The sequence below is a fragment of the Metarhizium brunneum genome, chromosome 1 (assembly GCF_013426205.1).
Source record: "Metarhizium brunneum chromosome 1, complete sequence".
NCBI lineage: Eukaryota > Fungi > Ascomycota > Sordariomycetes > Hypocreales > Clavicipitaceae > Metarhizium > Metarhizium brunneum.
The window spans coordinates 1,453,368-1,468,555 of NC_089422.1; the positions used below are offsets into that span (position 1 = coordinate 1,453,368).

The following is a 15,188-nucleotide window of genomic DNA, read 5'->3' on the forward strand; positions in this document are numbered from 1 at the left end:
TACAATGTCGGCCACATTCTCAATACAGCCTATTGGAAGGTTCACCGGGCAAAGCCACCCCGTGAAAAGGCCAAAGGTATTTTTCATTGTCACGTCCATCTGTGCCCGTCCGCCTAGCCCGGCTAACTCATCCAGGAATTTGCCTGCTTCTCATACGATGAGAACCATGAGTTTCGCCTCGATGACTCTTCGATGAAGTATTACTACACCCCTCAACTAGGAGCAGACCTGTCCAAGGGCTTCGAAAAATTCCAGAAACTAGATGACTCCGGAGACGAACATCTGGACAGCTTGCTAAAAACCATCTTGGCGCACGAAAGGGAGACCGGGAAGAAGATTGATGCGAATGTAGTTACGTGGCGGGGGATGATGACCAAGGTGCGTTTCTTTCCATATTCCGTTTTGTCCGTGTCTCCATGATAATGACGAGGCAGATTATGGCGGCGCTGTTTGAGCAACAAGATGGGTGTGTATCATGCTGTGCCATGTCTGAAAGCCAACTAACAGGCGTAGCTTTGAGATGAATGCCACTCTGTACCAGAATTGCATGTGCGTATCCCACCCTCAAGACCTAGGCACAGCAGCTCACAAAAATTAGCTTCATCGAAGAAAATAACGAATATAAACGCCAGTCGCGAGCCAAGGAAAACCATCGCGGCCCCCGACGCGGCCCGCCTTTAGAAGTCATGCAATATTGGGGTATCTCTCTCCCCCCTTTTCGTTTTCTCATCCTCCTCACGCAAGACTACAAAAACTCACCACCCCCCTCCCCTCCAGGCTATAAGTTTGAAACCCTTTCCACGCTGCCAAAAATATGGGCCGAAACATCAAGAGAATACATTGAAAATCGCGAGAATCAAATCGTCAACAACAAGGAACAATATTGCTCCGTCGTACGCACCGGCATCGGAAAGACCGTCCTCTGTCTAGGCGGCGAAGTAGATGCGAGCATGTTCTCCCCTCCCTGAACACATGTTCCCTCCCAAAAGAACACTACTCTAACGAGAAAACCAGTATGGGACTCCAAACCCCAACCCGGCCAGCCGATAAACTGGGTCGAACTCAAAACCACAGCTGAGATACGCTCCGACCACGACATGGACAATTTCCATCGCAAGCTCATGAAGTTTTGGATCCAGTCGTTCCTGCTGGGCGTCCCCAAGATAATCGTGGGTTTCCGCACAAGAGACGGCATCCTAATGGACGTCAAGGATATCGAGACGCACAACATTCCGCAAACGGTAAATTCGAGGCAAGGCGCGCGGTGGAATGCAGACATGTGTGTGAATTTTGCGGGCGAGTTCCTCGAATGTAAGCCCATGTCTTGCTCGTCTCTTCGGATGGTTCCCGCCCCCCAATCTCTTCCTCATCTTGTTAATCTTGTTTTATCCTGTCCTCTTCGAACCTTGAACTGTCACTGTTTCCCACACGGCAAAATCATCATCCATTGCAGTCATGAAAACTCGCTGACAGCCCCGGAATCGAACCACAGTTCTTCAAAGCACAATCAACGACGAGGGCGTCTGGCGCATACGCCGCCACCCGGCCTCCCCCACAATCGAAGTCTTCAAAGTCGAAGAAACAGGCCACGGCAACATTCTCTCTGACGAATTCAAAAACTGGCGAATCAAGCTATCCCTCGGCCCGAGCACAGAACCCTAGCCCTTGTGCGCCTCGATCTAGCAAGATGACTGTAGTCGTTGCCAATATCTACCCGCCGTCTTGTCGAAAACAAACTCCCATATGTACAGTTGCGTCACACGATGTACAGGTACCTGAAAACGATTGAATGCGTTGAATGAATACCTAGGTACTCGTCTTGGTGTGCCCAAGATTTGAATCAGAATATAAAAACATGACAAACACATCACAAGATGAATCATGGAATGAGGCAGAAATTGTGTGCAATCGATTTATTCACACATTCTACCTAGATCTACCTACAAATCCAAAGCACAAATTCCCAAATCCCCAACGCCATGCTCCGGTGGAATCCCATAAAACAGCAAGCAATATATCCACATTACCACCAAACGGCAGCCATAGAACCTGCCATTTGTACATGGAACGTTGTCCATGCATGTTTGCATCCCGCATGTTTGTCCATGTCTAAAATGCATGCTGCAACCATTTTATGTTTTCCGAGCCGGGCTATGCAAAGTCGATGCAGTCGCGCTACTCAAATCATACACTCAAGGGTATTCATGCCAAAATGAAAGGGAAATAAGAAAAAGTGGAAAAGAAGCAAGCGGGCTGACAAACCAAAAAAAAAGTGCGAAACATCTTCATGCCCTGTATGAACAGGCGCATTTCATCCTCCATTGTCATGAATTAGTACGCCAGGCTGAATCTCAGCTGGCAAATATCGTTTATACAGCTGGCCAGCGAATGCGGAGGTTATCAGCCCATCGTTGATATAGAACATCAGACAACTGTTTGCAGTGTTCCATGCCACTTAGTGCATCACGACCGGGATACTTTTCTTCTAGGAGGGACGACTTCTCCCTCTCAAGTTCCTTCTCTGTCAGACTGGTTCGAGGAGACTCGGCTTGGCGTCGACGGTGACTCTTAAGATGGGGATTGTTGGAACTGAGGATCAGCTTGGTAGGACTAGCTAGGGAAGGGGCAGAGCTCTTGACAATGACCGTTCCTAAGGGAGTTCCGTCGTCTGGAGCCTTTTGAATCGGCTGCCGTAGAAACGAGGAATTGAGCTTGTTGTCTTGTGACATGGATGCAACGAGATTGCTCATGAGATGATATGCCCCCTCTGGGTCTACAGCATCCAGGGACGCAAAAGCGTCCGACAGTTTAGCAAGAGCCTCTCTCTTTTGCATAGCAGATGTCTGAGCATGTAATTCAGCCAGAGTGGGTTCTACGGCCTTGTTGTACAGGCGTCTGCCGAGGATGGCTTCCTTGCCGTAAGGCTCGACAGGCGACGCAATACGGGGGGGAAGGTTCTCGTCGCAGAAAACATCATCGGGTGAGGATGGTCTTCCTATTTGGCCATTGGTTGAGCTGTCTGATGGAACACGCCGAAACAAACGCATAGTCGAACCCGAGTTTCCAAAAGACATGTCGGGCTGCAATGGCTTCTTGGGTGCGACTGTGGGACGCGGCGATCCGCTGGATCGGATGGAGTTGGAATGGGCAAGTGATGGAGTGCGGCGAACGGTACACTTGCGCATCGTGCCAGTTGCCGGTGATGATGGACCAAGTGGCCCCTCGGCAATGTCGAGCTTGCGCAAACCTTCTTCACTGGCCAGCATCGACGAAGGCTTGCGATGTCTGATGGTTGGCCGCTTGGGCGGTGCGGGGGCAACCGACTTGACTGTATCAAACACCCACTCTTGGTCTTCATCCTTTGGTGATATTGTTTGCAAGGTCTCTTGGTAGTAAATGGGATGCTTCTGACGATTCTGATTGGCCTCCCACATTTGGCGGCGGGCAATGAGTTCCTGCAGAGCTTCAACTTTCCCAGCAGAACGAAGGAAACGGTGCTTCAATAAATCTCTTGCTGACGGCCGGCGCTCATAGTCCTTGGTGAGGCACTGGGCTACAAAGTCTTTAAAGTCTCGGCTAAAGTCGCCCTCGAGTCGTGGAGGTGCATTCTTGGGAATGTGGAAAAGAACCTTCATGGGATGAATGTGACACAGCGGTGGCTCTCCGTTGGCCATCTCCATGGCGGTAATGCCCAGAGACCAAATGTCTGCCTTGAAGCTGTACCCGTCTTGCTGAATAACTTCTGGAGCCATCCAAAAGGGGGTACCGACAAAGGTGTTTCGCTGTGACTTGATGTTGGTCAATTGAGCGGCAACTCCAAAGTCTGCCAGCTTGACCTTGCCCGTTTCAGAGAGTAGCACATTGGCAGCTTTGATGTCTCGGTGAATCTTGCCCTCGGTGTGAAGATACTGAATGCCTAAAAGCAGCTCACGGCAAATAATGGCTATGTGTGTCTCGTCAAAGTTGGCAGGTTTCAACTGTTGAAGGCTTGATTAGTTGATTCAAACGACGCGCATGGGACACCGACAAGTACTGTCAAACGCACCAGGTCTAGACAGGAACCACCCCCTAAGTACTCCATGACAATCCAAAGTTTATGTCCCCGAAGGAACGAGCCTCTATATTGTGTCACATACGGACTGGAGCACGTGCTCAAGACGGCTATTTCCGCCTGGATATCTTGGATGTCATCATCGTTGGACTCGAGATCGATCTATGTATAGACGCACAATGTTAGCAATGGGACATGGCATGAGCTGTTTGCTTGTGCTTGCTCATCGTAGGGCTGGACGGGTACGTACGTGTTTGATGGCCACGGTCTCGCCTGTTGCCTTCTCGATGCCTTTATAGACGACACCGAAGCTTCCACCTATTTGGAGGTGCGCATTAGCTTTGATTGTAAAACATGGCGGCTGTTTGACACGGCGACCAGGTAGCCTGCTGGGAACGTTTGAACTCACGGCCAAGCTCCTCCAAGACCTGATAGTGCTCTGCAACACCCTCATCGGCCATTTTGTCTTGACGTCATGCAATGTGCCGCTTCTCGAAATGGGCTGGAGCACGAGAAGGCCGATGCTGTGCCTGTAGACGAACCGTGGCGATCCGAATCGGCAATGCCTTGGAGCAGGAATCTCAGGCAACAGACACGAGGGCTGCGCGAGGGCGACAGATGCGGTAAATGTAAAGATATCGATGCCGTGACGGGGGAGAGGAGAATAAAGGGATGCGAGCCGGGTTGCGCGGCCAGATAATACTACCTGTAATCGGCCGGAATGGCTACCCAGGCGCAGACTTCGGAGCACCTGGCTGGCAGTTTGAGCCAGGGCGATGCCCGGTTTGCTTTAATGAGGTCGTTCGTTGTCTGGGACAGCGGCAGGGCTGGGCGGAGAGCTTGGACCTCTGCTTTGTTTACAAATCTCCTTTTTTGGATAGCTGCGACTGGGGTGGTTTGCCGGGGGTGGTTTTGGCGGCGGGGTGTCAGCTCGTCACGACGGGCAGGATAATAGAGAAAGTCGTCGAGAAGGCTAATAGTCGAGGGCTCCCTCCGTCTTTTGTCGCATCGTGACAAGGCCTGCAATGGTGTTGACAATTGCTATGGCCCAACGCGCAAAAGCCTCGTGTGGGCGCATCTGGATTGTGCGTTGGAACGAAGCCAGCTTTAGAGCGTACTACAGGACGGCCGTCGCCCCAGCGGCCACCACGTCAAGTGGCGTCCCGGCAGGCTAGTATGAGATGGTTGATGTTGCATCACACTCAGCTCATGGGCAATAATAAGTAATACTATAATGCCCCGTGGAACATACGGGGTGTGTGTGAATCTGCCCGAAGTTTGCGGGTAGTCGAGGTACTGACGACCGGTCATTGGCTGTCGTCGGCCTCCACGGGCCCAGTTCCCGATTTAGTGAGTGCAGAGTGCCGGGGCTCTGGGGCCTTAGCGCCTTGCTGCGTGGGAGGTGCATGTGCATCAATTGATGTCTGGTGGCTTAGTGGCGGCCTAGAGGCCCCTAGAGGCCCCTAGAGGCCAGTTGAGGGCCTGGTTGCTTTCGACCAGACCCCAGTGCCCCATTGAGGCGTGCGATATGCGTTGCCCCGGTTACTGCTGCCCCTCTGTTGTTCGAATGGCCTGCCGGGGCTTGACGTCTTGTGCAAGCTGTCGGGCGCCGCTGTTGCTGCCGCCGTTGCCCTGCTCCAAGCAAATAGACCAGTCGCTTGTCAAGCAACTGACCGACTGTTCTGGTCAAGTGACCGGCAGCGAGACCATACACAGCTGGTAGACACATAGTTTCATATCAAGAGCCATTTCTCATTGTTCAACGTCTTTTGCAAAGTTAGATTGGCCACTAGCCCCCTAGCTTGGCATCTTCTTACCGGCTGTTTCCTGGTCCTTTCTCTCCCTGTTTTGTTCCTTCTTGACTTTGTCGTATCAAGTGACGACCAGGACGACTATGCAGGGCGAAGGAGGAAACCATTCTCCTCGGCCCACCTGAACGACTTGTTGCTGCAACAAATATCACCTGCTCAGCATCCACGGACCAACGCAGCACGAAATCTGCATGCAACACGGCGGCATCCCCGTCACCAATCGACGACAAACATTGCCTCGCATAGACCATTATCTGCCAACGTTGACGTGAAGTCCTCGGCTGCACGGCTTCGTTCCTTCCTCAACTTAGTTCCACGATGGTGCCTGCACCACAGGCGCTCCCAGCGAGGTTTCCGTGCTGGTGCAGAGCTGTTTATTCATGGGGTGGAGAGGTCTGTATAGCACCTTTGCTCTATTCTTCATCTGCCAACTGTGCGGGTGTTTGCGGATTGCCTCGAGGGCCTAGAATTGCTAACATGCCGATAGTCGAAACGGGACTTAGGCTTCATTGAGGGAGATCTGATCGAGTGTCTAAACGCCGGTGATGGATCGTGGTGGGTTGGTCGTCTGTACCGAGATCGAAGGACGGTTGGGTCCTTTCCTTCCAACTTTGTCGAAGTCCTCCCTGAGGAATTTCGTCCCATGACGAGATCAGTCAGCCCCCTGCCAGGAAGCAATACGCCCAGCCCCAAAAACACACCTGCCAAGTCAAAGACTTTCCGCAAGCCGTTTGAAGCATACGCAAAGGCTCCCCATTATACTACCGCTAAACAACCAACATCCTACCGCGATCCTTCCAAGGTCAACCCAGCTGCCACCCCAACCCCTGTCTCTACGCGGCTTGCAGCTGGAGCCCCTGCTCCCAAAGTTCAGCACCAACGAGCCAAAGACAAGTCTGGCGGCTCTTTTAGCAGATCAGTCCATGATACCATTGAAAGGGTACCATCGCCGCCTACCGTTCACGGATATGGCTCTCGAGCGCCATCACCAGCGCCATCACCAGCGCCATCACAAACCTACCGAGATCGTGGAAGCACACCTGACAGAGATTCTGCTCCTCCTCCGGCACCACCACCTCATCGGCATGTCGGCGGCGGGGGCCGACCAGTTGACATGTCACGGCATACGTCAAATGCTTCCTTCCACCCATATTCTCCTGCCGCCATGACAAGACATGAGTCGAATGCGTCGTACCACCACCCGCCACAGACCCCGAGACACGCCTCATCTGCGCCTCATAATGAGATGCATCAGCGGGAGTTAAATGGAGACTATACCCCTCAAGGTCGATCGCCACGCCAGTACTCCCCAGATGAGCTTCACATGACACCATCGCCACTCAGGGAAGCGATGGACAGTGTCATGGAACAGCTAGACCAGCTGGATGGGCTTGGAAGCAGTTGGGATGGTGAGCAGGTCCAGCAAGCAGAAGTGGTGGAGCAGCCGCTTGACCCCTGGGCACCAGAATCCTTTGATGCAATTGCACACAAATCGAGGCGAAAGGGTTCAGTGACGACAAGACCTCTTACATCCACGGGAATAGCTCACCATGATGAAGGCTATGAAACCTGGAGCGGTGGATCCTCCCAAGAAACATCATTTCAAAACGGTAGTCGAGGTCAGAAGCACGAACTGCCTGAGTTAAGCAACTACGTGGAGCGCATGGAGAAACAATTCCAGACCATGCATCACCATAGCAAGAGTGTAGGTATGGCAGCAGACATAGATCTTGACGCTGAAGAAGATATACCTCCACCACCACCACCCAAAGGCCAGCCTTATCAAAGACCTAGATCCTCGGCTGGTGAGCCTGCTGGCCGTCCACGGCAACTGAGAACTCAAAAATCTGCGTATGAAATAGGACGCGGAAAAGGCGCCGCGAGTGGGAGTGTAGGAAGAACGCTTACGACCAGAACCAACACCACCAACGCCTCAACAGGCAACCAAAGCCACACTAGCTCATCCACCCAAAGTAGTGGAAGGACTCTCTGGAGTGGTGTTTCGGCCGGTGGTATCAGTTCCACCAGTGCTGGTAGTATGGCTCGTCAGCATATGCGCACACAGAGTGCTATGGACGCCCGTGAAGCAGAGCTGGATCGTCCCGATTCCCCCTTTACTGGTGTCACTTATCACAGCAGCCATGCCAGCCATGTCGCCGCAAATGGTCGACCAAGGGCTCAGACCGGCTTGGAAGATGACCTGACAGCAGGTATAGGAGGGCTGGTTCAACCCAAGGCGCCTAAGCGAAACATATTCAAGAAAATCTTTGACTCTGCCAAGACTGGCGTTGCGAGCAACAGAGGCAGCCTTGCAGCAGGCTCGATAGCTGGAAGCAATTCAGTTCGGGCATCGCCATTCAACCGACCACGGCCTTCTGTGGCGCCATCTGCCATGAGCTCAAGAATGACTGGTATCAGCGGCCCAGACTACGGGAGCAATGCAGCCCGAGACATGGGCCTTGCTGGTGGTAGCAGCGTGGACTGGGTCCAGGTTCGTCGTGACGTGAACAGGTCAAATTCCTTAAGCAAAGCAGAGCGAAACGAGCGTCAAGATCGTTGCCAGATGATGGAACATCCTGTTTTAAATCCAGTGGATGAAATGTACGAGGACATTGAGGGCGACGAGGCAGCAGATGGAATGCCAGTGAGAGAGGCAATAAACTATCAATCGATAAATCTGAGCCAGGTGGACAAGAACTCACGGTTTATTGCGGATTTGCCACCCATGACAACCGCTATTCAACTAGCAACAACTTATGTGTGTCGACCTTACAGGAGCGATGTGCAACGTCTGCGAGCCATTTTTACATGGGTATCTGAAAAGATCTGCTGGGAGGAAGACTTTGAGGGCGATATTGACACGCGTCGCGTCATCCAGGCCAAGAGGGCATGTGCCGAAGAATACGCAGTTCTCGTCATGGAGATGTGTGCTGCTGTTGGACTGGAGTGTGAGATTGTCCGGGGCTATCTTAAGAGCCCAGGTGACGTAGCCGATCTCAACATGATGCCGCGATCAAATCACTGGTGGAATGCCGTCATTGTTGACAATGAGTGGCGCATCATCGACTGCTGTTTGGCGAGCCCTTCAAATCCCAAGCGTGGCCTATACTCTAGTGCTAATGGAGCGACGGCTGACTCTTGGTGGTTCCTCGCGCGACCGACAGAAGTGTGCTGGACACATGTTCCAGAGCATCATGATCAGCAGCACATCGTGCCCCCTGTGGCCCACGAGATATTGCTCAACCTTCCTTGCACGTGTCCGTCATTTTTCCGCAACGAGATTGAAATGGTTGACTACAACACGGCCGTGACGAGGATCGAAGATCTTGAAATGGTTCATATCAAGTTCAATGTGCCAGCCGACATTGAGGTGGCTGCGGAGGTGGAAGCTCGAGCATATACTCGGGACGCAGATGGCGACGTGTTTGAAAGCGGTGATGTTTTAAAGAAGAGAGCGCTGGCGCAGGCAGAGTGGTATGATGGGGTGAAGCGATACACGGTCAAGGCCCTTCTTCCAGGGGATGAGGGTCAAGGTACACTGAAAATCTATGCTGGTAAGCGTGGATTGATGCACAGCATCAAAGACATCCCTCATCCGTTAGCATTCGCACTTCCCATTGTGCACACTGGAGAGAATCCGCCATACGACTTCGTTACCCGACATCCTACTCCGCATGCTCAACGTCACGACATTTATGTGGTGCAGCCTCAATGCCAAAGATTAGCCCTTAACAATACATTTGTCTTCGCCATTAGACAGCACCCGAGCTCGACGTTGAGCGGACCCAACTCGGCGTTAACACCGGCATCGAACCCTGGACGAACGAGCCCCAATCCTTTTGCACGGCCGAGTTCGGCCATGAGCATGAACACCTCGAGCATGAGCGGATCAACCCCCAGTTCAGCAAGCGGCACTGTGGCAGGAAAGAAGCCTGCCAAGTTGGCTATTCAAACGCCAGGCGGCAAGATCCTCCGTCTTATGAGGAAGGAAGACCGCAAGGGCATAGCTGCTGGCAGCAAGGGTCTATCCGGTGACGAAGATGTCAGCGATGGTGGGACATGGGAGACCATTATCAAATGCTCTGAGAGGGGCGTATGGAGAGGACTGGTATTAGCAGACCGTACCGCCCGTTGGTGCGTGTTTGCCGAGTGGATTTGTGTCGGTTAAAGAGGGAATGGAAGCGCCATGGACATGATGGCGAAGGAATGCAGGGGCAACAACATGTTGATCTCGGCTCAGGGAGCTGAAGGGGCGTTCTTGATACAGCCATGGACGCAAGGCTAGCGTCAAAACTGAGGACCGCAATACATACAGACAACGGCGTTGGGGATTTGACTGGCCTTCATTGCTAACAAATTCGTTATTTGATTTTAATCGGAGGGGACATATTAGGCTCATGGTGTTTGGAAAAATTGTGCATAACTTGTATCATAGTTTGTAGATTCAGGTTCACTTACTTTTTTAATGTTAGCAATGACGACATGACATTTTGCAACTGGGACCGACCAAGGTCAGGGATGGATGATGATTGAACAAATGGTGCGGTAAACTAGCTTACGATTGCCCTGCTGCGAGTTTTCTATTGAAGATCCTGCAGAGTAGCTAGCTCGTGTACTTTTAAGGTCCGGCTATGGCAGTCTCCGGAGCATTCCTCGATACAATATCGATTGTTTAGACCGTGGAGACTGGTTGCAACCAGCGCATTTTCGGCAGTCCCCATCACTCGTAGCCTCTTGCAACATGTACAGATTAGAGGGTTTCGGAACAACAAAATTGATTCAGCAGTCAATGCAGCGATGGTGAATATCGGTGTGCTGTTGCTTGGTGATGCACGGAGATGCGTTCTGTTTCTCAGGGATTGACGCGGGGGTGTAAGCGCCATAAGCGGGTTGGAAGGAGCAGTGCGTCGCTCCTTCCGCAAATGCACCACAGAGCCATTCAGAGCACTTGAGGATGCAGTTGTCGAGCTAAACCATGTTGGGACAAAACACCGGACCAGGACCGTCCACCACCAACCAACCATTTGGCAACTGACCATTGACGACTGACCTCGAGTCTTGGGCTCCCAAGCAGTCGATATACAACCTCAATTCCGGAGCCGCAACCCCAACGTCGTCGGCCTGCGCCCATCGTCCATCCACCCTCGTCCCCGGAATTCACGACACCATCGCCGCCTTCTGTTGACGAAAAACACACCACTCCGATTTTGCCGTCTTCTTCTATTTTTTGCTCGTCGCTACTGACAGTGCGCGCGCGTCGCGCAGTCGCTTTCGAGCCAACCTGCCCACCACCCCCCAACCGGAGAACGCGAACATCGCGAGACGTACGAGTCAGTCGGAACATGACACTTTGAAGTGCGATCTCGAACCCATCCTCTGCACAGCACAACGAGTCGTTGTTCGCGCTTCTTTGGTGCACAAACCCATTGAGGGCCGCTTCAGTTCCTCTGCTCCTGACAAGTCGCTGGCGTTTTCTGAACCCCGGCATCTTTTACTCCTAGACCCTTCATCTTGTATCCTGGTGTCGGCCGAGTCCATGTTCAGAGTCTGATGCAGACACGGCGGATATGACCTACCGAGGCACGCTGCCTACGGGGCAGCCGGGTTTCCCAGGCCAGCAACAGCAACAGGACCATCACCAGATGTATGGCAGTCCGATGGGCGGCTACCAACACCAGGGACACTTTCAGCAGCCGCAATCCCAGCCGCCGCATCAACAAAATCATCAAGGGCTGTATGTAAATGGCATAGGAGACCAGTTCTATGGTCAGCAGCATCAAAACCAATTCGTTCAACAGCAGAGTCAATATGCGGTACATCAACAGGAGATGCTGCGAATGCAGATGGCCCGACAGCAGCAGCAGCAGCAGCAGCAACAACAGCAACAGCAGCAGTCAGCAGCGCGTTTTATGGGCGGCGGCGGCGGCGGCAGCGGCGGCGGATATCATGACTATCAAGCTATGATGAGGCAGACTCAGCATATGCATCAGCAACATTCATGGCCGCAGCCGGTGTCGCAACAGCAGCAATACGCGGGTCATCCATCTCCGAGGCCAAGTTTGACGGGAATGGCACAGACACCACAGCATGCTCAACACATGATGCAATCGCAACAGTCGCAGGCATCAGACCACATGCTGCAGAGAATGTACCAACAGCAGCAGATGCAGCAACAACAGGCGACCCAACAAATTCTTCGATCGCCGCAAATACATCAACAGCGCGTATCTCCGCAGCCGAGAGGCTCGCCGTTATTACCGTCACAAATGCAGAGGAAGCATTCACTACAAGGACAAACGGGGCAGCAGGCGATGCAATCTCCAATACAACAGCAGTTACAGCACCAGTTTCAATCGCCGCCGCCGCCGCGGATGAAATCTAGTACCCCTGTGCAAAACCAGATGCTTCTTCAACAACCTCCAACACAGTCACAGACACCACCACAACCACATCATCAACGACTTCAGCCCACGCCTACTCCTCCGCCGCCTCCCCAACAACAACCCGCTCCGGAACCTGTACAAGAGGTACAAGAACCGCCGCCTATACCTGTACCCGAGCCAGAGCCTGAGCCGGAGCCTGAGCCTGAGCCTGCTCCTGCGCCAATACTCGATGTACCAGTAGATGAGCCTCCTCTGCCTCCTGCAATTCAAGAACCCATCAACTTTGTCAACCCATTAGATATATTTAACGCGCCACCGCCTCCTCCATTACCACCTCTCCCCATGGGTGACCCCAACAGCTGGGGTAAGAAGGAACCCGACCCAGAGCCTGTGGAAGATTCTATCACCGTCAAACCATCTGAACTAACTACCACCGTGAAATCATCACCAGTGCAAGAGTCAATCACAGTGCACACTGCGGTCAAACCAGAAATGAAGCCGGAAATTAAGCAAGAACCAAAATATGAACCCATGCGCATCAAGTCTAGCCCGCACTCATCTGTTACCAATTCTCCCGCCCTCTCTACAAAATCTCCGAGTATTACCAAGCGATCCCCAGCTCCAAAACCTCGCGTCAACACGATTCCCATAATGGTCGCGATAGCTGAAGAATGTCTCGAAAAAGCCCGCAGTTCCGTACACGACGTGGCCATGTCCCTTGACCCTGAGAAGGTAGACGAATACCAAAAGTTGATAGCCACGAGTTTGTCATGTCTGGAAGCAGTCATGCAAAACAACAAGCTTGCGCCAAGAGAAGAAGCTCGATTGCGAATGAGATATGCTGCTATTTTGCACGAAGAGACGGAGAACTTGATGGAAGCGGAGACGGCCCTTGGGAAGGGTATCAGCCTCTGTGACAAGGTAGGCTAACAGAAAACTCGGGTGGGTTGGGACTTTGCTAACAGTTCAAGCACCGCTTAATCGACTTGAAAAACTGCATGCAGTATCTAATGCTGAAGGTTCTGTTTCAACGCAATCACAAGGCGGCCCTGAAAGCGGTTGACGGGCACATATCTGACTGCGAGGCGTAAGACAAACTGGCCGCTGTCATCTTGGCAAACGCTAACACTTTACAGATTCAAACACGTGCAATGGTACTACGCCTTTCGGCTGTTGAAGTCAACATTTTACATGGCCATAGGAAGCGCCTCCGACGCCGCTGCGCTGGAAAACATCCGGGCCGTCCAAAATGTTGCCACCTCCAGAGGCGACAACGCTATGACCGTTTTTGCATCAATCCTGGAAGGGCTGGCGCTCCTCAAGACTTCTAAGGATAGCAACATCGAGCGTGTGCAATCTTGCATTGCTCAAGTAGCCAAGTTCCAATTCGACCCGACTGTCAAGATTATGCAACTAGAAATGTTGACTCTGGTCTTGGACTTTGCGTCTAGTCTATACCGTCAAAGTCCCGACACGACGGCGCAGAAACTCCGATTACTGCAGCAAAAATTAGACGCATGTGAGGAATGGAATAATGTCAAGGCGGATTTTCTGATTCCTGTCAAGAAGCAGCCTTCAAATACCCGTCCTGTTAGCGAGGAAACGTCGGGCATCATTCGTCTGGCAGGCGAGGGTGACGGAGATGTTGACTTTATTGTAATGTCGTTTATGACCAAAGTAGAGCTACGGTCGCTTGTGTACGTTCCAAGAATCCAGAAGATGCGCATGATTTGCTAACTTGATTCTGCAGATTTACTTTCAGTGGACTGGCCAACATGCACAAACCTTCGTCACAAGGACGACGCTCTACCGAGTTTTGGCTAGAAGGCGCCAAGATTCTCGATACCTGTGAGCAGCAGCCGAAATGCTTTATTCGACAACTGTCCAAAGCTAACAATGTGACAGGGGACAGCTCAACCTCTGGTATTCCGTATGGGCCTTCTGTGTCGTTGTCGACAGCCATTCGACAACGATCATGGCGGACAGAAGCCCAAGCTTATCTTAATGTATTACTAGGTCTCCTGGCAGCAAGCCACTGTCAATGGGGCAAAGTGAAGCAATTCATGGAAAAACTCGAAACTCTAATTACACCATCTACACAGCTCACAATAGGGCTACTCTCCACCTATCTGACCGGCGTGTACCACCAGGGGACGGGCAACCTCGAAGCCGCTCTGGCCATCTTCCTAGAGGGACGGTTCGATATAGCCCAAACATCGGGCAGCAGCAAAGCTGGCCAGCAAGAAATTGCGCTCCTTGCTGGTCTGAACCGCCTATGGATCATGCAACACCCCAGCTGCAGAAACGACTACCAAACGCATGAGCTGATTGAGCAACTGCAGCCATTCTGCTCGAATCACTGGAACATTGACTTGCGCACTGCATGGCACAATGTCGTTGCCGCGCTGGAAACAGACCCCCCACAGCAGCTGAACCAGCAGAAGCAGCACATCCAGGCGGCCATGTCCGGGTCCAAGGTGACCAACAATATCCTGGGAGCGGCAGTCACGCTATGCATCATGCGAAGCCGGTTCTTCGAAAACGTCATCGGGGAACAGGCGCTGAAGAGTGCGCGTGCGGCGTCGAAACAAGCCCAGAGGAGCGGCAACATGTTGTGGCAGAGCGTCGCGGACGGCATGCTCGCGCAGTCGTACGAGGTCCAGGGCCACAGAGACGAATCCATTCAAGAGTGGGAGAAGGCGACAAGGGAGGCCAAGGATGCATTTGCAGGGAGTTGGTAAGGGGAGGTCGTTATTGCAGTTGTGTCACTTTTTTTTTGTGCATTAAAGGACTCGGGCGTTTTGTTGTTTGAGTTTTTTTAAAGACTTTCAACTTGTCACTTGTTTTGCTTTCTCTGTCGAGTTTGGCAAGTTGGCTGCATGGCGGGAGAAAGGGATACTAGTCTTGTTTGGCGCTGGATTTGTAAGATACCTAACGTCCATT

The 15,188-nt window shown here is 52.3% G+C and overlaps 4 protein-coding genes across 4 annotated transcripts; 3 read left to right on the plus strand and 1 right to left on the minus strand.

The window, feature by feature from the left end:
* Nucleotides 1–4: 4 nt before the first annotated feature.
* Nucleotides 5–1,662, plus strand: RAI1 (Decapping nuclease; the record flags this gene model as incomplete). The annotated part of the gene is made up of 7 exons (XM_066129570.1): nt 5–76; nt 136–378; nt 435–466; nt 514–549; nt 599–948; nt 1,015–1,311; nt 1,493–1,662. The coding sequence occupies 7 exons, from the start codon at nt 5–7 to the stop codon at nt 1,660–1,662; spliced, it is 1,200 nt and encodes a 399-aa protein (XP_065985816.1).
* Nucleotides 1,663–2,369: 707 nt separating this feature from the next.
* Nucleotides 2,370–4,512, minus strand: svkA_0 (Serine/threonine-protein kinase; the record flags this gene model as incomplete). The annotated part of the gene is made up of 4 exons (XM_014686610.1): nt 2,370–3,977; nt 4,046–4,213; nt 4,302–4,369; nt 4,461–4,512. The coding sequence occupies 4 exons, from the start codon at nt 4,510–4,512 to the stop codon at nt 2,370–2,372; spliced, it is 1,896 nt and encodes a 631-aa protein (XP_014542096.1).
* A 1,668-nt stretch (nt 4,513–6,180) lies between these two features.
* Nucleotides 6,181–10,030, plus strand: cyk3 (cytokinesis protein 3; the record flags this gene model as incomplete). Its single annotated transcript, XM_014686611.1, has 2 exons — nt 6,181–6,255; nt 6,350–10,030. The coding sequence occupies 2 exons, from the start codon at nt 6,181–6,183 to the stop codon at nt 10,028–10,030; spliced, it is 3,756 nt and encodes a 1,251-aa protein (XP_014542097.1).
* Nucleotides 10,031–11,429: 1,399 nt separating this feature from the next.
* Nucleotides 11,430–14,986, plus strand: G6M90_00g004480 (uncharacterized protein; the record flags this gene model as incomplete). The annotated part of the gene is made up of 5 exons (XM_014686612.1): nt 11,430–13,166; nt 13,217–13,332; nt 13,382–13,942; nt 13,996–14,093; nt 14,151–14,986. The coding sequence occupies 5 exons, from the start codon at nt 11,430–11,432 to the stop codon at nt 14,984–14,986; spliced, it is 3,348 nt and encodes a 1,115-aa protein (XP_014542098.1).
* Between the last annotated feature and the right edge of the window lie 202 nt (nt 14,987–15,188).